The sequence below is a fragment of the Rutidosis leptorrhynchoides genome, chromosome 7 (assembly GCF_046630445.1).
Source record: "Rutidosis leptorrhynchoides isolate AG116_Rl617_1_P2 chromosome 7, CSIRO_AGI_Rlap_v1, whole genome shotgun sequence".
NCBI lineage: Eukaryota > Viridiplantae > Streptophyta > Magnoliopsida > Asterales > Asteraceae > Rutidosis > Rutidosis leptorrhynchoides.
The window spans coordinates 340,971,459-340,998,624 of record NC_092339.1 but is presented as its reverse complement, the minus strand read 5'-3'; the positions used below and the strand labels follow the sequence as shown (position 1 = coordinate 340,998,624).

Here is a 27,166-nt window from a genome sequence, read left to right as displayed (position 1 = left end):
ATTTGGTTGAACGGGAAGAATAGGTATGACCCCTATTTCTATTTTTAGTTCCGTAGTTTTTTTTTTTTTGGTTTATTGGAATATGGATGGGCAATCTTGTCAATAAACAATAGAAATGAATGTGAGAGACAATTGATGAGTGATCAAGCTAATCAATGGATGCTATTAAAAAATGAGATTGCATCCAATGGTCCTCTTTTTGCCATGTCAACTTTTAGATAAATGACTAGCTAAAATCAACTTTGTTATTGTTATTATATATAAAATATAGAAATATAGATATAGATATAGAATATAGATATAGATATAGATAGATATCGATATACATACGATCGATTCCACATAGTTTACCTCCAGTAAATCGAATGCCAATTGATAACCATTCGTTTTTCTTTTTAACGGCTAAATTTCTTAACAAAAACTAGTAGAAAAAATGACAAAAATTTACAAAAAATTACATAGCCAAATATTCTAAGAGGGAGCAAATTTACTCTTACTTTTTAACGAAGAAAAATAAAAAAATCTAACAAGATCAAAAAGGTCATCTATTCTAATATAATTCAAGGCAAAAAACATATCGTTTCTGGGTCAATCATAACTATCAAAGAGTCGCTGAGAAGACTCGTAAGATTGTGATACTTGTCACGGTGTGATGAACACGAAAAGATTTAGGTGAATAATACGTTCAAAACCTTAAATAATTATACATTCAAAATTATAGTTTGTAGTATACAAATACAAGAACTATGTACCACATGTCGAATGTTGGTACCTTTCGCAAAAATAAAAGGTTGTGATGCATTTGTTTATCTTCTTAGAAGTTTTTATTAAATATATATAAAAAAATATTAATATGTCGGCATATTATTTACGTCATTGGGCCCACCAGATAGTTCACACTAAATTAGTTAAGCCGTTAATGCTCTTGGTTCTTTCACCCAATCCATGTGTTCGTTGTCGATCGTGGCTTAACCTCGAAGTCATCAACCATAATTTCCACACCTTTACTAAAATCTAAAAACAGAAAATATACACACATCAATCTCTATATATCTATCCATGGATACCCAAACACAGATCAAGAAACAAAAACTTGAAACCATGGAACAAAAAGGCTATATTTTCGTACTACCATTTTTTGGTACAGGTCATATAAACCCAGCAATGGAACTTTGCAGAAACATTTCTTCACATAATTACAAAACTACCCTCATTATCCCTTCACATCTTTCTTCATCTATTTCTTCAAATTTTGAATCATCTTTACTTCATGTTGCTGAGATCCCATTCACTGCTTCTGACCCGGAACCCGGATCCGGTAGAGGGAACCCACTTGATGCCCAGAATAAGCAAATGGGTGAAGGGATTAAAGCTTTTATGTCTGCAAGATCTGACGGATCAAAATTGCCCACGTGTGTTGTTATTGATGTTATGATGAGCTGGAGTAAGGAGATATTTGTTGAGGCCCAAATTCCTATTGTGTCTTTTTTTACTTCCGGGGCTACTTTTTCGGCTATGGGTTATGGTAGGTGGAAAGCTAAAGTTGGTGATCTGAAGCCCGGGGAGTCCCGTGTACTCCCCGGACTTCCCGCTGAAATGGCCGTAACTTTTGCGGACTTAAATCAGGGTCCGAGAGGTCGTCAGAGGCCCGACGGGCCAAGATCTGGACCGCCTGACGGGCCGAGGTCCGGACCACCTGACGGGCCGAGGTCTGGACCACCTGACGGGATGAGGTCCGGACCACCACATGCGATGAGGGGCGGTGGGCGGGGCGGTGGACGTGGTGGGCGGGGTGGTGGACGACCTGACCCGGATGCAAAACCTCGGTGGGTGGACGAAGTGGACGGGTCGGTTGCTTTGCTTTTCAACACGTGTGACAATCTCGAGCGTGTGTTCATTGATTACATGGCTGAAGAAACCAAGCTTCCGGTTTACGGTGTTGGCCCGTTGCTGCCCGAAAAGTATTGGAAGTCAGCGGGCTCGTTGCTTCATGATCATGAAATGAGGTCTAACCATAAAGCGAATTACTCAGAAGACGAGGTGTTTCAATGGTTGGAATCAAAACCGATTGGTTCGGTTATTTATATATCGTTTGGGAGTGAAGTTGGCCCAACTCTGGACGAGTATAAAGAGTTAGCTGGATCATTAGAAGGATCGAATCAGAACTTCATTTGGGTGATCCAGCCTGGTTCAGGGACAACGGGCATTCCAAGATCATTTTTAGGCCCAGTTAATACGGATAGTGAGGAAGAAGAGGAAGGGTATTATCCTGAAGGTTTAGATGTAAAAGTTGGAAACAGGGGTTTGATTATTACAGGATGGGCCCCACAGTTGTTGATCTTGAGCCACCCTTCAACGGGCGGGTTCTTATCACATTGTGGGTGGAATTCAACTGTTGAGGCGATTGGGCTAGGTGTTCCGATATTGGGTTGGCCCATAAGGGGTGATCAGTTTGATAATGCTAAATTGATTGCGAATCATTTGAAGATCGGGTTTGCGATGTCGAGCTTAGCGAGTGAAAGTGGGCGAATGGGAAAGTTTAACAAGGAGATTATAACAGTTGGAATTGAGAAATTAATGAATGATGAAAATGTGCATAAACAAGCAAAGAAACTTAGTAAAGAATTTGAGAGTGGGTTTCCACTTAGTTCAGTTAAAGCATTGGGTGCTTTTGTGGAGTTTATTAGCCAGAAAGCAACTTAACTTGATTATGTAAGAGTGTTTGTGTATTTGGTTCTTGCTTAATTATTTACATGGTATGGATGAATTTTTCTATTGCATATCATATATTCTTGATGCTTGTTAGTTATGTATTTGATTGTTTACATATGTTACTTTCAAGTAGTTTACATAACAAAAAGTTAAGTACTTGCAGTGTATTATGCTAGGGATCTGCATTATCCTGCTCAAAGTAGAGGTCAATAACATCATCTAAAAAAGTGCAATATCACAATTTTAGCAAGATGCAAGTGAATGTAAAACAATAAACTGAAACATGTAAAACTAGATCATTATTGGACAGCTGTTTGATGAAGCGAACAGAAAAACAGGTGTTGAACCAGCAGTTGCTGATGCAGCTTCAAATCCATATAAAATTAGACTTTTTTAAATAAAAGCTCTTAGATTAAAAAATTACTAGTACTAAATATTTTAATCCCCCGCCCCTTTATTTTGGAATTCTGTCCAATACACTGATTCCACTACTACTCCCTCAACATTATTTCATAATTTTCTATAAATCTACACCCAACTACCCATTAATCCATTCAAGATTCAAGATCTTGAAAAAAAAAGAAAAAGCTTCAAACTTTAAACTTCAAACTACAACAATGGAATCATCAGGTGAAATTTTTGTTATACCCTTTTTTGGTACAGGTCATCTCAACCCAGCAATGGAACTATGCAGAAACATCTCATCACATAACATTAAAACAACCTTAATCATAGCTTCACATCTTTCATCATCTGTTCCTGACACTTTTTGCAGTTACTCCCCCTTCATTCATGTTGCTGAGATCTCAGCAACAGCTTCAGAACCCGGATCCGAAACGGGTAACCCGCTTGACCAACAAAACAAACATATGGGTGAAGGGATCAAGTCATTCCTGTCAACAAGATCCGGCCCAAAACCCACTTGTGCTATAGTTGACATCATGATGAGCTGGTGCAAGGAGATTTTTGTCGATCACGAGCTTCCGGTTGTGACGTTTTTCACTTCGGGTGCAACGTTTACTGCGTTGGATCACGGAAGATGGAAGGCGAAAGTAGGCGAGATGAAGCCCGGTGAGATTCGTGAGCTTCCTGGGCTGCCTACAGAAATGGCTGTCAGTTTTGAGGACCTAAGTAAAGGTCCGAGAGGTAGACCGGGTCGACCCGGGCCCGGTTCAAAGCCACGTTGGGTGGACGAAGCGGCCGGGTCGGTTGCATTACTTATTAACACGTGTGATGATCTCGAGCTCGTGTTCATTGATTACATTGCAGAACAGGCCAAGGTCCCGGTGTGGGGCGTTGGCCCGTTACTGCCCCAACAGTTTTGGAAATCGGCTGGTTCAATACTTCATGATCATGAAATGAGATCGAATCACAATTCAAATTACTCGGAGGATGAAGTGATCGACTGGTTGGAAACAAAACCGACTGGATCCGTGATTTATATATCGTTCGGGAGTGAAGTTGGGCCCACAATGGAAGAGTACAAAGAACTAGCAGAAGCCTTGGAGGGATGTAACCATAATTTCATTTGGGTGATCCAGCCCGGTTCGGGTAAAACGGGGATTCCACGGTCTTTTTTGGGAACGGGTCAACCCGGATCCGAAGAAGAAGAGGAAGGATACTATCCTGATGGTTTGGATGTTAAAGTTGGGAACAGGGGTTTGATCATAACTGGGTGGGCTCCACAATTGTTGATTTTGAGTCATCCGTCTACGGGTGGATTTTTATCGCATTGTGGGTGGAATTCGACTACAGAAGCAATTGGGCGAGGGGTTCCAATTTTGGGGTGGCCGATAAATGGTGATCAGTTTGATAATGCGAAACTGGTGGCTAACCATTTGAAAATAGGGTTTGTGTTGTCGAGTTCGGGTAAGTTTAAAAAGGAGGATATAGCAGCTGGTATTGAGAGACTAATGAGTGATGATAATGTGCATAAACAGGCAAAAGAACTTGGTAAAAAGTTTGAAAGTGGGTTTCCTGTGAGTTCAATTAGCGCATTGGGTGCTTTTGTTGAGTTTATTACCCAAAAAGCAACTTGATTAGGTTCGCGAATCATGCCTTCAGTAATCGGATTTGTGTATTTTTATTTATACATAAATCATCTTTGAATTTTCATAATACAGAGTTTGTAAACTCAAAAAGATGCTGTATTTGCGTTTGGTCTTGGTATTTCAACTCGTATTTTGTGTTCTTTATTTGTTTTATAAAAAAAAGGAACAATCTTTATTATTGACTTGATTATGTGCATATTCTTGAAAGGCATGTTATTTATTGTTTTTATGAATTAAGCTAAGAAAAAAAAAAAGAAAATAGCAGTACTTTCAACTAACTTTCACCACAAAAGGTAGTTATGGTGTTTTCTTTTACAATATACAAGCAAATTTCCCAAAGCTATGAATATGATCAATATGATTAGGCTTAGGCAGGACCATATATACCATGTCTTGGTCAAACTTATGGTCAACAAGATCATTTACACGTATAAGATCACAATGTTTAAAGCGCATCAAAAATATTTTTGAGCGAAAGAGGGCGGTAGCCGGTACATGTACCTCTGCTAAATCACCAACACAAAATTTTAAATCAATACTGTAATAGGTGAAGAACAACACATGAATACAAGGTATACAACACCACCACCACCCAATCATAAGGTATACTATCATGCTAATTTAATCTTCTTTGATTTTTACCATGTTAATATTGCATGTATAAGTATTGATCTGCATGCCCAAATAGTGTTTATACAGGGCAAACTTTGTAACAATTATACCTCATGCAGTCCGTATTTTTCCTTAAAAATCGCTAAATAACTACAATACCTACTTTCTATGGTTATTTGTACATAATGCTAAATAACATTGATTTAATAATTAGTTTAACTAGCTTCTATAGTTAGCTTAACTACCTTCATAATTGGTTTAACTACCTTCTATAGTTAGTTGGACATAACCGCTACATAACTACCATAACTACCTTAAAAATGGTGGTGTAACAATTATATGTCATGCAATCCGTATTTCTTTTTTTTTCCATCCATAATTCTTGTAAACAATATTGGATCTCAAATAACATTGATTGTGCATTGTGCATTAACGTATTCAAAACTACAGAAAATATAAGAACTTATGCTCATGCACCAACAGAATTAGATATGACACATACCTTTAATGCGGAAAACATGATTATCGTTAATGCTCTCACGCTTATCTTTAGTAATGTTATAACACGGTAGGCCTCCGCCTGTAAGGTACAAAAACGTGTTTGAATCTTGTCCTTCTTTGATACTGGAAGCAACTTCAAAAAGTCAACATTGAAACAATGTCACCAATCGTATCTTTCCATTGATCGATCTGCACAAACAGTTTGTTCCAACAGTTACTGATATGTGGCATCCCTGCTTTACTCTCATCATCATCTGTATGAGTTCTAATGGTAACAACTAATTGTCTCCTGCTCTAGCAGCATCTGCAACTCGGACATTAATTTTTGTGCTAATTCTGCATTCTGCATTACTTGCACATCCTGCATGATATCGTACAATACAATACAATACAGTTCATATTGCACGCGATACATGTAAAAATTCAGCAGTCTTCCTAGGCTACTATATAAAATCACCTTACATGCTCTCGGGTGTTTAAATTCACTCCAAATTCATTTGCAACATTCCTGAGAAAAATCATTTACAAACCAATAGAGACTAAATGCCATGGTTGCAAACGACCCCTTTTCGAGCCGTTGCAGTGGTTTGGTGACGAGTCCATCCCGTCTCGCAGAAAAACGTCCAATAAGTCGGCCAACGGTCAAACAGATCAAAGTCAGTCAACAGTCAGAAATAGGTCAAATCGGTTAAAATTATCGGATTTTTGTTTATTTTATTTGTAATAATAAATCAAATGTGATAGCGATTATAGGTACAAATTAGTGAACGGAAGATTTTGGCTTTTAATATATATATATATATATATATATATATATATATATATATATATATATATATATATATATATATATATATATATATATATATATATATAACATATTTTTATAAAAAGTCAACGTTAGTAAACGTCTGTCTCGACCCCGTCTTGACCATCTTGACTCTCTAAGATCCCGACTGTCTCGAACCCGTCTTGCGCCTTTTTCAACCTTGATAAATATCCAAAATAATGAATAACCAAAGCTTCCCTAGGCAATGATAAATGGCTATGGCTGAATATCTAAACAAACCAAGGTAGCTACATGACGTGACGTGATCGTTTATGAGGTATATAACACGCGGGTTCAAATTTCTATGCCAATTGCATGCAACAGATTTCTTAAATTAGATAGTAGAGCAACAAGTATATAAGATAGTTGGAACATAAAATATTCTTCACGGTGAGGTGAAACTACCTGACGTGAAACTATCTTGACAGTGGCACTTGGAGAAGCATGTAGCAGATAGTTTTTGACTTCGGTAGGCATGTTTATTTCCTTTTTGTCCTACCTCCTCTGAGCGTAAGTCTGTTGGATAAATCTTGAGACTTGTTAACTTAGCAAATGGAGAAGGTAGATGTGAGACTAGCTGCACATTTGATGCAATAACCTGAAACGTCATATTATACAAAATGAACATGATGTATAAAAACAGAAATAGTCAAATGAATTAGAATGAGTTTATATATCAAATTTTATAAGTTATTTTATCTAAAAATACAATACAATTTTAAGCCAACTACAACATAAAAAAAATACAATAACCTGAGAAAAATTTGATGCGATACTAGCTGCACATTTTTGATGCAATAACCTGAGAAAAATTATACAAAATGAACATGATGTATACAAACAGAAATGGTCAAATGAATCAAATGAGTTTATTCATCAAATTTAATATTTAATATGATTTCATCTAAAAATACAATATGATACAATTTTAAGCGCATAAAAAAAAAAAAGAATGAGTAAGGTTGAGAGTTGTATATCTCATTACTTCTCCCCGAGATCTCGTTTTCGGAAGGCAGCCGAGATGAGATGTCCATCTCGCGAGATATCTCGGTCAATGGGGTTAAACTTGGTCAAAGCCACGATTTCTCGGATTTTCGCGCTCATTTCTCAGATTTTCGAGTAATTTCTCGGATTTCTACCAGTGGCGATTCCAGGATTATAAGTCAATGGGGTCCCGAATTTTTTTTTCAGTACTATATATATTTGAATACTATTTTAGTAGTTGTTTATCTTAAAAAAAACTACAAATTCGAAATATGTATGTGGTCCGAATAGTTAAAATTAGTGATGTCCTATACAATTTAAAAGAAACACTATAAATTTAAGAAATATATGGGGTCGTACATTTAAATTTAGAGGTGTTCTATAAAATTTAAAGGGTATTTTCTACTAAAAAATTCCAAACTAGTGGTGTCCCGTGACCCCACGGGTAACCACTTAGATTCGCCATTGATTTCTGCGCTCATTTCTCGGATTTTCATGTATAAGTCAACGTCCGAGATCTCCTAAAAATGTCGAAACGAGATATCTCCAAAATCTGAGTTCTCCAACCTTGAGGTCCTTCTTCTAAAATGTGTTAAAAATAAAATAGTGTTAATAGATAGATAAACACATACACATTAAAGAGCAAATACCTCTACAATTTCCTATCAAGCTTAAGAAATTTGATGTTGCAGAATTGTTGAAACAAGTGAATGATTTTAGGAACATCTGCCTCATCCGGACGACATTCATATGTGATTGAGGATAATGCAGGGGCAGAAATCATAACATCACCTCGGCAATTTACAACAATCAGATCCTTCTGGTGAGGTGCAACCACACTAACAACAACAGGATACCATTCTCCATTCTAAATCTTAAGAAAAGAAAGTTGATGTGATCTTAATGTAACCATAAGATCCAATTAAACTGAGATCTTTGAGAGACTATGAAATAAAAAGAGAAAGAGGGTATTCGATCCTCCTTCCGCACAAAGACATAATAGTCATCTACTGAACATTGTGCGAAAACGCGTAATCCATAATTGTTCCGACAAACGATTGGCTAATTTCTCCACGAAAATAGACACAAGTACGTGAAACTACATTCTATGGTTGAATTATCAAAATCGAATATGCCCCTTTTTATTAAGTATGGTAATCTAAGAATTAGGGAACAGACACCCTAATTGACGCGAATCCTAAAGATAGATCTATTGGGCCTAACAAACCCCATCCAAAGTACCAGATGCTTTAGTACTTCGAAATTTATATCATATCCGAAGGGTGTCCCGGAATGATGGGGATATTCTTATATATGCATCTTGTTAATGTCGGTTACCAGGTGTTCACCATATGAATGATTTTTATCTCTATGTATGGGATGTGTATTGAAATATGAAATCTTGTGGTCTATTATTAGGATTTGATATATATAGGTTAAACCTATAACTCACCAACATTTTTGTTGACGTTTTAAGCATGTTTATTCTCAGGTGATTATTAAGAGCTTCCGCTGTCGCATACTTAAATAAGGACGAGATTTGGAGTCCATACTTGTATGATATTGTGTAAAAACTGCATTCAAGAAACTTATTTTGTTGTAACATATTTGTATTGTAAACCATTATGTAATGGTCGTGTGTAAACAGGATATTTTAGATTATCATTATTTGATAATCTACGTAAAGCTTTTTAAAACCTTTATCTATGAAATAAAGGTTATGGTTTGTTTTAAAAATGAATGCAGTCTTTGAAAAACGTCTCATATAGAGGTCAAAACCTCGCAACGAAATCAATTAATATGGAACGTTTTTAATCAATAAGAACGGGATATTTCATCACCCACCGGTTGGCGATGGTAGGTGTAATTCCGATTACCTATTGAGTTCTGCTGTTGTCCGTTTCCTTCACGATCTTTTGCCCTAAAAATTTTGAGTAGCGAACCTTCAATCGTTATCGTTTCCAGTCTCCTTAACAACGCCTCAGATTGTTGAACGTTGCCAAACCTAACGAATCCAAATTTGCATCCATTCTTTAGCCTCTTACTGGCCACATACACGTCACGAAGATCACCATATGGTTTGAAGGTTCGCCATAGATCTGTGGTTCCCCAATTGTCCGGGAAGTTGAAAAACATGAACGAAGTTAATTGAATGCCGAATAGTCTCCATAGCCGATCTTGAAGTCCCCCATTGTACCTATTCCAATCAGATCTTGCTCCGCCTCTCTCTCTCTCTCTCTCGAAACAATTTTTCTCTCTCCTCACACTCTCTCTCACACACTCACCCATTTTTGACTAACTTTAGAGATTCACTTTAGATTCATGTATCTGAAGGGTTAACAATTTTGTAAAAACATAGATAATTTTAGATTTATTTTATGAGGAATTTATTTTTAAGAGTTTATTATTTTGATAAGTTTATTTTTTTTTTGTAATCTATCAAACAAAACTTATAACTTGTAGCTTAATAAAATCATAAGCTCAAATAGATAAAATTGCGTCGTTGATCCATCAACTTTGTATTAAACGTTGTAGTTGACCTTAAACTTTTTTTTGACTCTGTTGACCTCGAACTATCAACATATCTCGCGGATGACTTGGTGCTAACAGAATTTACTTTTAGTCCATCTATATTTAATATATTTTTCCCTCTTTTCAACTTCATCTTCACTTATTTCTAACTAGTTCCCCAAAATCACAATGGACTTTTTGAGACTTGCAATAGTATATTCTCCATAGCCTAAAGATACACGATTATAACAACACCAATCAAAACCACAATATGTGATCACATTCAATATTCAATAACCTAACAAAAAGATAACATAACATTCATATATAAAAATTAAAGTCCCGTCGCATCTTCACTACTCATTTTTGAGCTTTTTTCGCTAAATACTCAGCAATCGCATCTTCACTAGTCTTTTTAGCCTTCTTTTTCCTTTTAAAACTTCAACGGTCATCAGAATCATCTTATAAATCGTTAAAATCAAACTCCTGTTAAAGGCGGCTGTTTCCTGCCAGAAGAATGACTTCGTCATCGTTGTCAACATGAAGAATTATCTGAGTTAAGAGATTGATGGTGAATCTTCATCACTGTCATCAATTTGATTTCTTTTTGATTATTTACTTCTTCAGTTACTACTCATTATCGATTACAACAACAACAACAACAAAACCCAATACCACATAAGTGGTGTATGGGGGAGGTGAGATGTAGACAATCCTTCCCCTATCCGAGAATAAAGACAAGTCATTTCTCCACCCAGAGTGAAAACACTCTCAAAAGTAGAGAAAGTCATCCCTCTCTCTATTCGACGGATAGAGAGATTACTACTCATTATCGATTGTGTTCTTTAAATTCGTGAAGATTTGGGATTTGTGTTTGTCGATTTTAAGAATTTGATGGTATCATGGCAAAACTGTGATAATTTAGAAGTCGACGGATGCTGGAGAGAACGCCATCAGAGAGAAATGGAGCTGAAGGAGGTTGAGATCCGGTGGTGTGTAGATTGTGGTTGCGAAGAAGATAGTTGTTACGAAGATCTAGAATATGCCCCTTATGCTCTTTTTTTTTTTTTTTTTTTTTTTTTTTTTGCTAAAGTCAGGCGATAAGCACGTTTTCTAATTTGGGAGATGTTTACATGTACACGGACTAAAATACCCCTCATGTGATGTGTACGTGTTATAACTCAACAGTCAAAAGTTAACTTTCGTTAGCACTAAAGTCATCTGTAAGATATGGCGATAGTTCCCGGTCAACGAAGTCAAAAAAAGTTTAAAATGACCTATGACATTTGGTACAAAATTAAAGGACCAACGGCAAAATTTTGTCGCTAAAAAATTCTCATAAGCTTTTTAACTGTATGAGGATCTACTCATTTTGAAAAGAAGTAACCCACGATGGATCCCAATAATGAAATGGGCACATGTATTTCTAGCCATGAGTCGTGATGTGGGACCCAAAACACGAGAAATAGCAAGTCAAATCTCAAATCATCGTCGTAACCACAGCCATAATTGAATACTTTTTAAGTTTTTGATACAATAAAAACTTTTTCTTTCAAATATTTTCTTTTTGTCACTTTCGCTTTTTTCACAGTCGGCATCTGTTTCTTCTCGATCCCACCGTTATTCATTCATAATCTATAGTACTTTTTTTTTATTCCTTTTATACCCTTCTCTTCAATCTTGATTTGAGTAATAATTCAGGATCATATCGTGATCATTAAAACAACTTTCAATCAAACGTTCGATATTACTCACGTGTAAGTTCATGTATCCTTTTTCTGTAAAGATTTAGTATTTAACTAATTAATCTACTCCACCTTTTTTTTAACTGGGTTCTGTATTTTGGTTAACTAGTTTTGTTTATTTACATGATCCGATTGTTTATTGATTTCAAGATTCCATTTTTATTTTTGTTATACTAGCTACACTTTTGATACTCATGTTGTACAAGAAGCTATCTTGATTTATTTATTTTACTTTCAAGTTTGAAATAATAATTATAATGTGTTTGAGTCATCCTAGTTGTACTAATTGATAGATGATTAGGTTTTCAATAAGAAGATCTGTATGTTTCTTGATTTCGAGCTTCCATTTTGGACCATGGTACTTGTTTGACTTTTTGATAGTTGAATATTAGGATGATATTCTAGAAACTGGAATTGATTAAATTAAATTCCATGATTAATAATGATATAATTTATTTATTTATTTTTATTAAAGTTTTTAATTTGTTGAAACAGGAACCAATTTGGTTGATTTGAGGAACTTCCAAGAAACAAGGGTTATAAACTTCTTTGGCTTTGTATTGGGTGTGCTAAATCCCCAATTTGAATGACATAGGAGTGGAAAAATTTAATTTTGATATCAGTTTTTGTGAGTATAAAATAAACCCATCTCAAAAGTTTACTTTTTTATTTGATATTGATCTGTAATTTGGTAACAGAATTAGGGTAGATTGGTATAGAGACATGGGATCTTTTAAGGGACATGCAGTTCCAGGGACACTGTTTCTTGTAGTTGGTGTATGGCACATATGGTGCAGTGTGGTCCGTTATGCGTCTGATCTGAACTCGTTTCGTGTTAAAGTATGGAACCCAGTTCCAGGTTTTAATGGCAAGTTGAAGTATTTAGAGCTTTATGTTATAGCAATTGGAGCTTTCATTGATATGTGCATAGAGCTTTTGTATTCGACTCATCTTAAGTTTTTTGTTAATGGCGTTTTGAACCCACATCATATGAATGATTTTGAACATGGTGGAATGCTTCTCATGTTCTTCATCTTCAGTATCGTTGCTCTACTCTCTGAAAAGACTAGGTTCGTCTTCATTTCGTTTTGTACCTTGCTTATGCTTTTTGAATAGTTTGCTATTTTGAATTTGTAGCACATGTTAATGACTTTATAATCCCCTAGAATAATCCCTTTAAGACCATTTAGCCCATTAATACCTAAGTAAACAGGCCCTAAGTTGTTTGACTAGATAAGGTGCAATTTCATACCTAGCAAACGGTTCAGGTTGGGTCTGTTTGGGTAACGGGTCAAGACGGTTTTGGGGGTTAAAATGGGTCATGGGTTAAATGGGTGAGTTTTTTAAACGGTTCCAAATGGGTCAGGTTGGGTCGATGCAACATGTGATGATGTAGATAGTATATGTTAAAATGAAGTGGGACCCACCCCCGTGTTCATGTTTTTTTCGTGTGTTTCTTCTGATAATTTTTCCATCATGTTATATCAATGTTTGCATCGTATCTATGCACACTAAGCACATTAGATTCGACTTAGGATGCAAACCAATCATAACTTATGTATCTTGAATCGTCAAGTTTTAGTCTTTTATATTATTTTTAGAAGCGTTTCACTTAGTTATTGAAGTTTATCTTTATTTCATATGCGTATATATAGATCGTTGTAGATTTCAATATATAATAACGTTTGAATTTATGAGTTGTGAGTTACAAAACTTTGACTTTTGACTTTTTTGGTCAAATTTCAGCTTCCTACCCTTACCCGAAGGTGCCCTATGCTTAATATCAGCCGCAGCATTTTGTGCAGAGTACCTTTTATTCTTCTTCCATTCAACAACACATCAAGGGCTAGAAGGTCATTACCATTATCTCCTTGTTCTTCTCGTAGCCCTTTGCATATTATCTATCGTTGCAGGGGCCATCGCCCCCACTAGCTTTGCAGCTGATCTGTGCAGCGGCATTGCTATAACCCTTCAAGGTTTATGGTTCTATCAAACTGCCTTCACTCTTTACGGACCCTCAATGCCAGCAGGATGTAAGGTTGAAGAGAATGAGGTCACATGCTCCTCACATGACCATGAGGTTCATGGACAGATACTGGCTAATGTGCAGATGTTTGGGCTTGTTTTCTTGGTTCTTGTTGGCGTTGTTGGGTCGTATATTTTTGCGGTTAAAAGATATGGGAAGAGTGAGTATGGAATGGTTCAAATGAAACCTCTTGATGGATTTCATGATCAGATATAATGGGTTTTGTCTTAAAGTTTTGACCTTTTTTTTTATCAGAAGAGTACTTGCATAGTTGCATATGATCAGGTGTAGATTTACTTTCTTGATATGTAAACCTAAAACTTTTTCTTGATTATAATTGATAATTGATTAAATTGAATCCATACTGCATTTAGTTAGATGGAGTTGGAGCTGTAATTGAGTAATGAAATGATACAATACACACAAGCAACTTCATTTTTTAGATTTGGTATGCCATATTTGTAGCTGTCTGAAAGACGCGCATGTTTTCGAATTAACTAAATTAGAGTCCGTATGTAAAAGAAAAATATGGCTAAAATTGTGAAAACTCACAAAAGTTGCTTTATCAACAATTTAGTTCACAAGAGTTCGCACGTTCTCATTAGCAATATATCTTACAAAGTATCAAGGAAAAACGTCAGACTTATAACCTGATTAAGTCCGCATACATCTGAATAAAAATATTCATATTCTCCAGATGACGACTATAATAAGGAAAACCTTATTCATTTAACCATTTACCTGTTTACATTTTACATTTAAATAATTTTTGCCTTGTTCAAGATACGCCACTGTTGTTTATGCTTGTCATCGGATACTATTCAAATATTTAAATTGTAGATAGAAAGCAAGAGCAGCACCCGAATCATAACCTAAACACAGGCCAGATGGTGGTCTTACATCATTCTTTCTTAAACGATTGACAGAAAAAAGCCAAACACGCAAGAACATACTTAACAAGAATTGTTGTACGAAACTTATGTTTTTTCAACTAAGACGATACAAGCCAGTAAGCAACCTTAGTTACGGTATACGACGTCGATCACAATACTTGTAACCATATAACGAAAGTTAAAGATATGGTAACACATATTTTTCAGTAAGTAACAATGGATTCTATAAGCTCATGAAGTGGGGCCAGTTCCTTCTTGTCAATCAACGAAAACTCCTGCATTTAAAAAACACGATTACCGTTTCAGAACAATGTATATGAAATAAAACGAATGAGATATTGTCGCGTTTGGTAAGAACTTACGCATGTAAATAATATGAAATGCTTAAAACATGTGTTTAAATGGGCTTCCTCTTTAAGACTGACAATCTTCTGAAAATGTGTATGGTAGATATGAGCATATACACGAAACAAGCGTTTAAATATTGTTTTCACAACGTCCCTGAAATTGGCGGGAAATGGTGCTCCTGTAAAGTAATTCAAAGTCATCGTTACAATCTTAAATCGATAAATAGTAAATTGGTGCCACTCTACCTAACTTTAATCAATTGTAATAAAGATAAGGATTTTTCTAACGACAACCCTTATCGTTAAGGTGTGCATAAAATGCTTGTAAAGAAAATAACCTTCAAATTAAAAATTAGTAATAACCACCATGTACTACTCATTAATGCATGTTAAGGGCTGTCGTTAGGAAAATCCTAAAGATAATGACACAAATTAAACACAAGTAATTACCAAGCCTTTGAGGAAAAATTGACTCGTCATCTAGCTGTGACTCGATCCAATCCATCAAGAACTCGACATATTTTGGAGCCGAAACTTCGATAGGTTTCTTAATTTGGACACCATCTGCCCATCGGTATTCATACCTGAGTTTTGTTAACGTAAAATTAGAATATATCTCCATAAACTATTGAGAGTCCTCCAGTAGCAAACTTTCCTATATAAGAGCATTAAAATTAAATAGATACTAAAATACACTACTACAATATATAACTACATGTTTTTTTTTTGAAAGGCAAGTAGTCGGCATCGAATACTCTCATTTACCACGCACACACGCACTTTCGGGAGGAAACCCGAATCACATTGCAGGAACCCGATCCTTAAACCATCCCGAGGGGCAGGCGGACCGGGTTTTCATCCTGAATGGATCCGGGAGAAAAAACCCCCTGGGGTCAATCTGGAGCTCCATCTTTCAGGCAGATTGATTAATAGGATGGGCAGAGCGAGGCTCGAACCCATGACCTGAACCGCAAGCCCCACACACAAGGTGTGGGGATACCTTGTGTGTATGGTAGTCACGGACCTAAAATCTCTGTAACTACTTGATTAAGCTAATAATGAAACTTCATACCATAAGAGATGGTGTGAAAATTAAAGTAGCAGTATAGTTAAAACGTACTTGGGACCCGCAGTCATAGTTGGGCAAATCTCCGGCGTACAGAACTCGGTTAAGGTGCCATATAAAAGGTTAACCTGATTAAAGAAATCCACAGCTGAAAATTGACAATCAAAAGTCAAAAGTCAAAAGTCAAAATTGAAAATTGAAAATCAAAAATCAAAAGTCAAAAGTGTGGAGAGGCAAGGATATTAACTGTTGACAGCAAGCCATTCATTAATATCTTCCCCAGGAGGAAGTCTCACGGCTTCTCTTAGATTTCCACTACCTAAAGTAGCATCAATGTGCTGCCTTAATTGCGCACCCTATAAAATAAAATTACGATTTTAATGATTTTCCATAATTGTAACTTGTAAAGAGTATATATAAAGCCGAAATATAAGTATATCTGTTCGCATACATGGTTGAAAGAAAATTTTAATTTAATAGTTGATTACAAAGTTTTGTGAGTGTAACTATATACTAATGCACTAGTACATGTTAAAACAATGAAAACGTATATGATATTGTTGGAAGTATAACCTTACTCCCAGAAGGTGCACTCTTCTTTGGACGAAATGTCCTCTGGTTCCTGTAAAAATTGCAACAGTTTAAAAAATTCACTCAACTAAAAGCTTTCACACATTCAGTATCGCTAAAGATAACACATTCGATTTGAAATGCAACCAATAAAAACTAAGACTGTAAATGAGCCGAGCTACTCGAGCTCGACTCGTTAAAAGCTCGATTCAAGCCGAGCTAAACGAGCTCGAGCCCAAGCTTGAACTTAATTTAAAGCTCGTTTAGTAAACGAGCTCGAGCTCGTACTTCATATCTTGAGCTCGAACAAGCTCGCGAGCCTAAACGAGCTTTTCATTTATAAACACCAAAATATTAGGTTTTTTTATAATATACTCGTAATATATAATTATATAGTAGTAATAATTAGTGTTACATCCATAATAGTTGAAAGAATAATAGTAAATCTCATTATATGTGGATAAAAATGCAAAAACAATAAATATGAAATATAATAAATTTAAATAATATAAAGAAAAAATAAGATTATGTAACTAACGAGTCGAGCTTGAGCTTGTAAAATACCAAACGAGCCAAGCTCGAGCTTAAAAAATTAGGCTCGAACCGAGCCGAACTCGAGCTCTAAGAAATTTAAACGAGCCGAGCTCAAGCCTGGCCGAGCTCAGGCTTGATTTAGCTCGTTTATACCCCTAATAAAAACTTAAGTATAATAAATACATGATTACCACTTGCTAAAGATTCATGGGAGTTATAGTTGCTATGATTAGGAAACTTGATTTCTTTATACTATTCACATAGTTACACAACTTTTATATGATCTATGTATTAGTAACGGTAAAGGAGCCAATTCATACGTAATGTCCTAACTAATAATTCTTTCAACCCATTTCTTCTCGAAATTGGACTATTGAATGACTAAGATCTTGAAGTGTAAAACTCCAACATAAGCATCAATATTTTAATCAGAAACAAATTTTATACAGACATTCAAATTTTATACAACAACAACAACAACAACAACAACAACAACAACAAAACCCAATACCACATTAGTGTGACATCAAATTTTATATTATACAATAATAAAATATATCTTAATATTCTAAACAAGAGTATTTGCAATTTTGTACATCTGAAAAAAAAAATTATACAGACATTCAAATTCAAATTTTATATTACATAAGCATCAATATTCTATACAAGAGTATGCAATGTCTAAACATATCATATTTAATCAATATATCTTAATCTGAAACAAATTTTATATTACATAGCATCAGCACTATATGATCCCTATTACTAATACTAAGCTAATCAGTAAAATCTTTGAGATCAAACTAATGTCTTCCTAATTTTAAACTTCTATAAATCAATTCTAAGCAGATTCAATACACATTTATTTTTATAGTAAATTAAACATACAGAGTACCAAATTAACGATCAAAGACTTAGTATTTGCAATTTTGTACATCGAAAACCTCAAAAGTTTCAATCTTTTTTCTTATTAAAACTAGGGAAAGGTAGAATAAGTTAATTGAGCATCAATTCAATCAAGAAAACTTAACATTATTCATAATCATGGTGAATCAGAGATACCCAGATAGAGAAAGGGAGCAGAATTGCATCATAAATCCTAAAAAATTCAAATAAACACAAGAAAGATGCATATAAAATATGATCAAAGCCCTGAAAAATCAAGATACAGAATTGGGGGAAATTTAATGTTACCTGCCAAGACCAAAGAGGCTCATGATTATTAAGAGCGCACTCAGAAAAATTGAAAAGGAAAAATGTGAATTTGATTGATTTTGAAGGAGAAATTGAATTGATGAATGTTGAAAATCGGTTGTCACGCACTGGGATCGCATCCAAGGCCCACTTCGTGAATGGACAAGTGTGTTTTAACAATAATATTTTTTGGGTTCTTATTTTTCGTAAATTTTCATTATGATAATAATAATCATATCATTCATTAATCATATACTCCGTATAATTTTTTTTTTTTTTTTGAAAAGCAAAAATTTTATTAACGAGAAAAATATACATCATGTACATCAAATCGCAAGGCAATAAGATGCCGAGCTAGAATCCTATGACTATTTACATCGCAACATTATCATCAAAAATCCTTACAAGAAAAAAAGTTACAACATTAATAAGGATTGCGCATTATGTAACCAAGTATGCCATTCGATCCTTTGTTTCTTACAACGCTTCGCGACCCATTCATAGCTCTTTACTTGAATCTCGCTAAGTGCATTCGGAATAGTCCAATTGGTCCTTTTGAAAACCTTTTGGTTTCTATTTCTCCAAATGAGATAGCAAGTAGTCCATTCCACCGCTTGCCATACTTTGGTACCCAAATCGGAACAAGACGAAGGAGCCAAACCACAAAGAAAATTATCAAAAGTAAGATTAGTCGAATCAAAACCCCACCATTCTCGAACCCTTCTCCATATTTCACGAGCGTGTTCACAATAAAGAAGTGCATGGGCGACCGATTCAACATGAGATTCGCAAAGAGGGCATAGAGTAGTATGGAGATCGATTCCTCTTTTATCAAGTTCGGACAAAACGGGAATTCTCTCCCTCTTAGCTCTCCAAATGAAAACCTCCACCTTTTTCGGAACAAGGTTGTTCTTCATACTTGCCAAAGATGTGCCGTTCATGTTGTAGACTTTTGTCATGATATGTTTCGTTAACTTTTTTGTTGTAAAGGAACCATTTCTACTAAGCTTCCAAATAAATGAGTCTTCCTTATTTGGTTCCATCTTGAAATCCGCAATTAGCTTCTCGAGAGCATCTAGTTCTGTTTTGGTTCTTACGGATATTGATCGCGTCCAAGCTCCACTTAAAGAAACTGTTTCGTTGCTGTAATTTAGTCGATTGGAAACGAGAGCAATGGGGTTTGATTCGAGCCTCACTAGTCTTTTGAAAACTTCTTTAAGTGGTTTGTCCTTTATCCAAATGTCGTCCCAAAATTTTGTCTTGTTTCCATTACCAATCTTCCTCGCGAATGACGTTTTAAAGTCCACACCCAAGTTGTCCATTTCGAAACCTGCTTTAATAATGTTACTCCAAGTAGAGTTAGTAGCCAAAAAATTCCCACCCGAATTTGGTATTCCCGAGTCCCCATAAATACTTTTAATAACCTTAACCCACAAGGAGGTAGTGTCGGATAAAAACCTCCACCACCACTTGCCTATTAAGGCTAAATTTTTGCAATTAAGAGATCCCACATTAAGTCCGCCATCCGCATAAGGGCGGATGACATCATCCCATTTTACCCATGAAATTTTAGAATTATTTCCCGACCCGCCCCAAAAAAAATTACGTCTTACACACTCGAGTTTTTTAAGCACGGATGGCGGGGCACGGAAGAGCGAAAAGAAATACAACGGGAGGCTATTCAAAACCGCATTCACGAGAGTTAAACGTCCACCAAAAGAAATCGTACGCGCTTTCCAATCCGACAACCTTTTTTCAAATTTATCAATTACCGGTTTCTAATTAGCTAGTTTCCTCATATTTGCACCAACCGGTAATCCAAGATACGTCATGGGGAAACATCCCATTTTACAACCAAACAAATTAGCCATCTCTTCTACCTCGCTTTTGTCAACATTTACCCCAAATAAATTGCTTTTACTATAATTAACTTTAAGTCCGGAGCTTAGTTCGAAACACTTAAGTAGCTTCATTAGATTCTCGATATTTCCAAAGCTCCAATTCCCAAAAAAGATGGTGTCGTCGGCGTATTGAAGATGTGAAATATGCACCTTTTCTCTACCAATCTCAACCCCTTCAAAAAGGTTCTTTGCTACCGCCGATTTAGCCCAACCAATTAAGTCCCTCGGCCTCAATAATGAAGAGGAAGGGTGAAAGGGGGTCACCTTGTCTAACACCCCTCCCAAGCATAAATTCTTTTGTTGGGGACCCGTTAACAAGAACCGATATTAATGCCGATTTGAGACATGAAGCAATCCACCCTCTCCATTTAGATCCAAACCCCATCAAAACCATCATTTCCTCTAAAAAATCCCAACTAATGCTATCAAAAGCCTTCTCGAAGTTAACTTTAAACACCATACTTTTTAGTTTATTGGCCTTCAAAAATTCAATGGATTCATTCGCCACTAAGACGCCATCTATAATATTTCTCCCTTTAATGAAGGCGCTCTGTTTAAAACCCACAAGATTTGGAATAACCTTCTTAAAACGATTTGAGAGCAATTTTGCGATGATCTTATAAAAGCTACCGATAAGACTAATCGGTCTATACTCATTTAAACTTATTGGGTTAGCAATCTTTGGAATTAAAGTGATAAACGAGGAATTACAACCCGTAGAAATAGTACCCGTTTTCCAAAAGAATCGGATAGCTTCAATTAAATCGTCGCGTATTATTGCCCAAAATTTCTTAAAAAATCTCATGTTAAATCCATCCGGTCCCGGGGCTTTGTTACTTGCGCATCCTTTTACAGCATCCCATATTTCTGTCTCATCAAACTGAACTTCCAAGTCTCTGACTTCGCTGGGAGTGAGTTTAAAACTCATTGTTGTGTCACCAGCCTGCCCGATATTATGGGCCTGTGAAACAGGAGGCCCAACTGAATGTATAGCCTGATCAGTAGGCTTCGTAGCAGGGACAGGCCCAGATGAGTTAGCGGGCCTTGGGCCAGAACAGTGAATCTGATCAGATACAGCAAGAAAATGTTTGAAACTTGGCCTTCTTGACTTATTAGGGTTGAAAATATTTTTGAAGTGTTCAAAAACAGCATCTTTCACCCGATTCGGCTCCTCAACCCAAGATCCGTTTAAATTAATGCCTCGAATATTGCATTTGTTGTGTTTCCTACGTATCGAGGCGTGAAAAAATTTTGAGTTTTCATCTCCTTCCAACGTCCATTTCAATCTAGCCTTTTGTTTTAACATGCTCGCTTTGATATTTTCTTTCTCAACCCAACAACGTCTACACTCAAGCCATCTTTTTCGATCTGAATCCGTAATCATATTCAACTCGGCTTTTAGTTCCTATTCCGTTGCTTCTTTTTAAAAGCCTCAATTTCTTTATCTAGACCGCCAAATTTTCTCGAACTCCAATCTTTTAAGGCTAGCTTAACATTTTTTAGCCTATCTCTAAAGTTGCAATCTTTTCTCGACCCCCGAATTGGTTGCATCCAAGCCTCCATTATTATCTTATCAACTTCCTCACAATTGAACCACTCATCAAAAACTTTAAATGGTTTAGGACCATAATCGATAATCTTGTCTCTCAAAATCAATGGGCAATGGTCCGAGAGGTGTCTATCCAAAGCAATGACCGAAAGATCGCTCCACAATTGAAGGAAACTATTATTCACCAAGAATCTATCAATCTTACTAAACTTCAAACCATCATCGCTAATTCTTGTGAATTTTCTCCCATTAATATCGATTTCAATCAAACCACATCTAACAATAAACTCATTAAATATATCAGCCCTACCTTGAATAAATTGAGAATTAAGCCTATCTTCCGCCATTCTAACCTCATTAAAATCTCCCACAAGAAGCCAAGGTGCATCAACACTATTGATTAATTGTTCAAGTGAATCCCACAAAGCTTTCTTGCCTCTATCATTATGTGGTCCATACAAGTTAACGATAACCGATTCTTGTCCCGATCTTACCCACCTACCCCTAATTGCTATAAAGTTTTCACATCCGTTACAATCAATAATATCAAATTCGTTTGAATCCCAAATACAAAGTAGACCACCCGAGCTTCCTGTTGCCTCCTTTTGAACATACCCAAAATTAGGACCCCCCCACAAGGCATTAACCCATCCATCTTCAATTGTTCCACATTTAGTTTCTTGAAAAACTGCCACAAACGGTTTCTCACTAATACAAATGTTTCTCACCCACCCGAATTTACCCTTAACCGCAAAACCTCGAACATTCAAAGAAAGGACTTTCATTAAAAAAACAAAAGATGCGAAATAAGTAAGAACATAGACTTACTGAGTGTCTGAGGAATGCCAATCAAGACCAATCTGTTCCCCATAACGTTTCAATTCATCCATGTTTATAGATCTAGAGGAAAAGCAAGGTTTCTGTTTTTTCGACCCTTTCCTTGATCTGAAACCACATCCCTTACACATGAATCTGCTAGAATCTCCACAATTAACACCAGTTCTCACCCTGTTCTTCAGATTCATAATTCTAGACGATGCCTTATAATTACACATGATTTTCCAATAGCATTTATTGCAATTCGAAACCTCAGCCGTTCTAGAGCTTTTACTTTCTGAATGTTTTGGTTTATTCTTTGGCCGTTGGCGTGACATAGAAGGCTTTTTATTCTTCTGCTTCATTGCTTTGGTATCCCTTTGGGTTTCAGCAGGTTCACGAAAGAAATCCCCATTATGGGAATTCGAAGGTAAAAAATCCTTCTCAGCCTCTTCTGTGTTAAAACATTCCCCACTATTCCCACCATCTTCTCCCAAGGGGTTCGATCCAATCTTATTCTCCAGGGTATCAGCTACATGAGTGGTGCTATTATCCGAATTAATTGAATCTTTCTGTCCAGTAAATTCTTTAGGCCCAAAGGAATTGGATAGCCCGTTTACCTTATTTGTCCCCTCGTTGTTACCAGGTGAAAAGTTCGGCCCAACACATGCATAATTCAGCCCATTAAACATTCTTGAGCCTTCGTTACCTCCCACATTACGAATCCCAGTGTCATCAAAACCGCCATAATTTTTGTTTATATCTTGTGGGTCCCTAGGGTTACCTGGACAGTCACTTAGGTTAGGGCTTCCAATGTCACACTTTGCCTTGGAACCTGCACTTTTGATCTTGGGACTCAATTGCTTTTCAGAAAAGACAGCCGCCTCATTAACTTCATCATCATTACCCTTTTTGGTTTCTATACAACATGACCCTTCATCTTCAACAATTACTGGATCTCCGATCACCGGTTCACATGGAGGTTCCGGTGACGTTTCTTCATCTGGACTGCTATCATCATTATCATCATCGCTCTCGCCATCATCATTATCGTTTTCGCTGTTAAGGACCTCATTCAAAAGGCTATATTCATCATCATCTTCTGGCCTGTTGCAATCTTCATCCTTTTCTTTCTCATCATCTGACCTTAAGGAATCCGAATCAACATAATCCGATCCCTCACTGGATTCATCGTCTGAGTTATACCATTGATTTTTAAATCCGCAGTCACAGATTTTCTTCTTTGTTTTGTGGTTAACAGATTCTTCCACCACATTAACGAAATAGACTTTGGACTTGTAGATCAATTTTATGGCCTCATTGACGATTGGGGGTTCATTGACCTTGACAAAAACCCTCCCTTTTACAAGGCTCTTGGTTTCATTAAAATCACAATTCTCCAGTATGTAAACCGTACCCCACCATTCTGCTATGGACTTGAAGGTCTTTTCCGACCAGCATGGTAACGGAACCCCTGTAATATTAAGCCATGACATTCTACCTTCTGGCCAAGCTCCAAAATCCCACAAGCATATTTTATGTATCCACCTGTTGAGTTTCTGTTTCTCCTCCACTAATTTTTCTGCTGCTTCCTTGCTATCAAAGATTAACATAAAACAAAGACCATTAAGTCGCTTGACATCAACCTCATCATACCCCTCCTCCTTCAAAATTGAATCCAAGTTTTTAAAGACACCAGAGGTTTTTGCTTCTCCCATTACAGCTCGCTGCAATACATATGTATTGTCTGAGTTCTCTTCATCCACCCTGACATGAAGAGTTTTTATCTTCTGCTCCTTTTCTTGACCATTGCTTCCTGAATCGACTTCCTGTTTCCGTCACACCCCCAAAATGGACCAGGGGTAATTGTGACCAATCATATCATAACACAGTTGTATAAGCGAGAACGACTCTAAATGAGACGTTTTATTTATTAAATAAACAGCGAAAGCATTATTCAAAGTTTTACATCATAAGAGTACAGTAAATGGAAAATGTCTTAAACAAAATGATAAATATGAATGATGGACTCCATGCAAGCAGCAAAGCATACATCAATCATCTAGTAGCAAGTAGCAACTAGCTCAATCATCACCTGAGACAAAACACGCTTAAAGTGTCAACCAAAAAGGTTGAGTGAAATTCATAGGTTTATAAATAATATCCAAAGTTTTAGACCACAAGATTTAGTTTAAAGTTGATTGATATAGAAATATCAATCTAAAAGTGTTGCTGCATTTTGTAATATCGCTACTAAACAAGTTTACCCTATGACACCTTGTACTGTCAGTGTCGTGGAATCATTATTATGTAACCAAAGACCAACGGTCGAATGGTTAGAGACGTTACTCTCAATAGGCCTACTCACAATAATTAAGTTTGCATTTAAACGTAGCAATTAACGATATTAAGGTAGGGATTTAGCATGAATCAAAGCATGACAGCATAGTTAACAATTTAGTACTTGTGTCTAAGCGTAAAACAGTTATAAAGCAAGCATGTGTCTCACCCTAAAAGTTATAAAACAGTTATGAAACAGTAAAAAGTGGGGCTATGAAGTTCACCTTAGTAGCACACGAAAGAATTGAACGGAAAGACGTGACCGAGATCTCAACCTAGAGATAGAACGTATGATCAGACATTGCCTAACAGACAATAGTATATAGTACTATATTGATAGTAATGGTTCACTAAAGAATTTTCATTTTCGGAAGGTTACTATTTATGGAAAGTTTCTACTTATAGTAATTTTCCAATTTTATAAAGTTCGGGTTAATCTTTTGCAAGATGTTGTACAACTATACTCAAACTTCGTTGCTATCAAATAAGTCAGGAATGACCAGATGTAACCGGGGGCCCAGGATTCTTGACCAGAATCTAAGTCATGGCATTCGAGATCCACAAGCTTACCCATAAATGGCAACCTAGACATCATTCACTTACGACCGTGAGTAGCGATGAAGTTCACATGAATTATACATTATCTTTGATTAACCTTCACTTTAGGTGTATACACACAACGAATTATTAATGTACTTAATAATTATATATGTGATAATATAACCTAAGTTTATTTAATATTTAGTTATTATACCTTAGTATGTCTTATATATATTAAATATAATTACCTTTAAATAAATACCTAAATTACTTCAAAAATAATAGTGTTTTATTAATCGAACATTATTCAAAAATGTCTAAATAATAAATTAAATATCTAAAAAATTACATATATAATTTTTATAGTCTTAGTTAATCATATAGATTAGTAGAAAAATTTAAGAAAACGTTTTTATTATATTTTTGTATTTATTTTTGTTTTTACCCTTAATGTATTCACAAAACAATTTTAATTCTACATAATTACTAAATAAACCCCGATAATTATTTTTATAATTTTTATAAGTTTCTATCAGTCTAATAACCTGTAGAAAAATATTTTTTTATTATTTTATATTTATTCTTAATTTACCTTCGAATTACATAATAATAGAGTTTAATTATATAATAAATACCAATTTGACCCAAGTAATTATTTTTATAATTTTTTCAGATCTATATAAGTTTTAAAAACTCAAAAATAAATTATATATATTTTATTTTTGGTTAAAAGTATTTACTACGAATTTTACATTGTTTTTACGTTTAAACACTACATAATTCGTATTTAATTATAAATAATATTCCATAAATTATCAAAATTATTTTTATGCATCATAACACTTATAATACTAATTATAACATATAAACATAATTAATTTCGAATTTTACAAAGAATATACAATAAATATAAATATAAATGACAATATTGAAAAAAATTTAATAAAAATAGAAAGTACCTCAAATTTTCTTCAAGGTTTTGAGAGAATAACTTAAGTTTTTGTGTTTGGCAAGAAAAAATGAATGAGGAGCCATGTATTTATAGGTAAAAAATGGTTGGTGAAAAGAAAAAAAATAATAAAATAAAGGTGCCAATTTTGACAAAATAATAAAAACATGTTAAAAATATTTTTAATAAGTTTTTGTTTTTGAAAATATTTAGTCAAAATTCATGGGCTCATTATTTAATTTATATAAAAAAAATCTTATTTCTTTTTATTTTTATTTTTTTATAAGCTAAAAATATATATAATGATTAAAATAACTTATCATTTAATTAATAATTATGTTACATATAGTTTTAAATATAATACGCATTAATATTAACTAAAGTTATTTTATATAATTAGTGTAAACTTTAGTTAACAGAATGTGTCGACTAAAAATAAATATTTGATCAACGTCGAATTTAATTATATATTACGTATGGATAACAACCCTATAGG

General features: G+C 35.3%; 6 protein-coding genes and 1 long non-coding RNA gene across 8 annotated transcripts; 3 read left to right on the top strand and 4 right to left on the bottom strand.

Moving 5' to 3' along the window:
* Positions 1–936: 936 nt before the first annotated feature.
* LOC139857324 (probable UDP-glucosyl transferase 73B6) lies at positions 937–3,618 on the top strand. Of its 2 annotated transcripts, none has more exons than XM_071846061.1 (2): positions 937–2,712; positions 3,488–3,618. In XM_071846061.1, the coding sequence occupies exon 1, from the start codon at positions 1,060–1,062 to the stop codon at positions 2,701–2,703; it is 1,644 nt and encodes a 547-aa protein (XP_071702162.1). In that variant the 5' UTR covers positions 937–1,059; the 3' UTR covers positions 2,704–2,712; positions 3,488–3,618. The 2 variants fall into 2 exon arrangements, with proteins under 2 accessions (XP_071702162.1, XP_071702163.1); XM_071846062.1 differs by lacking the exon at positions 3,488–3,618 and adding an exon at positions 3,376–3,486.
* Positions 3,330–4,751, top strand: LOC139860352 (UDP-glucosyltransferase 29-like). Its single transcript, XM_071849118.1, has one exon. It carries the CDS (start codon positions 3,330–3,332, stop codon positions 4,749–4,751), a length of 1,422 nt encoding a protein of 473 aa, XP_071705219.1.
* Positions 4,752–5,754: 1,003 nt separating this feature from the next.
* On the bottom strand, positions 5,755–7,494 carry LOC139860602 (uncharacterized). The gene is made up of 3 exons (XR_011763233.1): positions 7,459–7,494; positions 7,111–7,303; positions 5,755–6,237 (listed from the first exon to the last, which is right to left on the bottom strand). It is a non-coding gene; the product is annotated as an uncharacterized lncRNA (long non-coding RNA).
* A 5,136-nt stretch (positions 7,495–12,630) lies between these two features.
* LOC139858386 (uncharacterized) lies at positions 12,631–14,235 on the top strand. Its single transcript, XM_071847241.1, has 2 exons — positions 12,631–13,015; positions 13,692–14,235. Exons 1-2 carry the CDS (start codon positions 12,669–12,671, stop codon positions 14,185–14,187), a joined length of 843 nt encoding a protein of 280 aa, XP_071703342.1. The 5' UTR covers positions 12,631–12,668; the 3' UTR covers positions 14,188–14,235.
* Positions 14,236–14,907: 672 nt separating this feature from the next.
* On the bottom strand, positions 14,908–18,487 carry LOC139857760 (MOB kinase activator-like 1A). The gene is made up of 7 exons (XM_071846598.1): positions 18,444–18,487; positions 16,851–16,899; positions 16,525–16,633; positions 16,332–16,425; positions 15,662–15,795; positions 15,227–15,390; positions 14,908–15,139 (listed from the first exon to the last, which is right to left on the bottom strand). Exons 1-7 carry the CDS (start codon positions 18,473–18,475, stop codon positions 15,068–15,070), a joined length of 654 nt encoding a protein of 217 aa, XP_071702699.1. The 5' UTR covers positions 18,476–18,487; the 3' UTR covers positions 14,908–15,067.
* A 504-nt stretch (positions 18,488–18,991) lies between these two features.
* On the bottom strand, positions 18,992–21,860 carry LOC139860351 (uncharacterized). Its single transcript, XM_071849117.1, has 2 exons — positions 20,689–21,860; positions 18,992–20,324 (listed from the first exon to the last, which is right to left on the bottom strand). The coding sequence occupies exons 1-2, from the start codon at positions 21,858–21,860 to the stop codon at positions 18,992–18,994; spliced, it is 2,505 nt and encodes an 834-aa protein (XP_071705218.1).
* Positions 21,861–21,874: 14 nt separating this feature from the next.
* LOC139860350 (uncharacterized) lies at positions 21,875–22,810 on the bottom strand. The gene has a single exon (XM_071849116.1). The coding sequence runs from the start codon at positions 22,808–22,810 to the stop codon at positions 21,875–21,877; it is 936 nt and encodes a 311-aa protein (XP_071705217.1).
* Between the last annotated feature and the right edge of the window lie 4,356 nt (positions 22,811–27,166).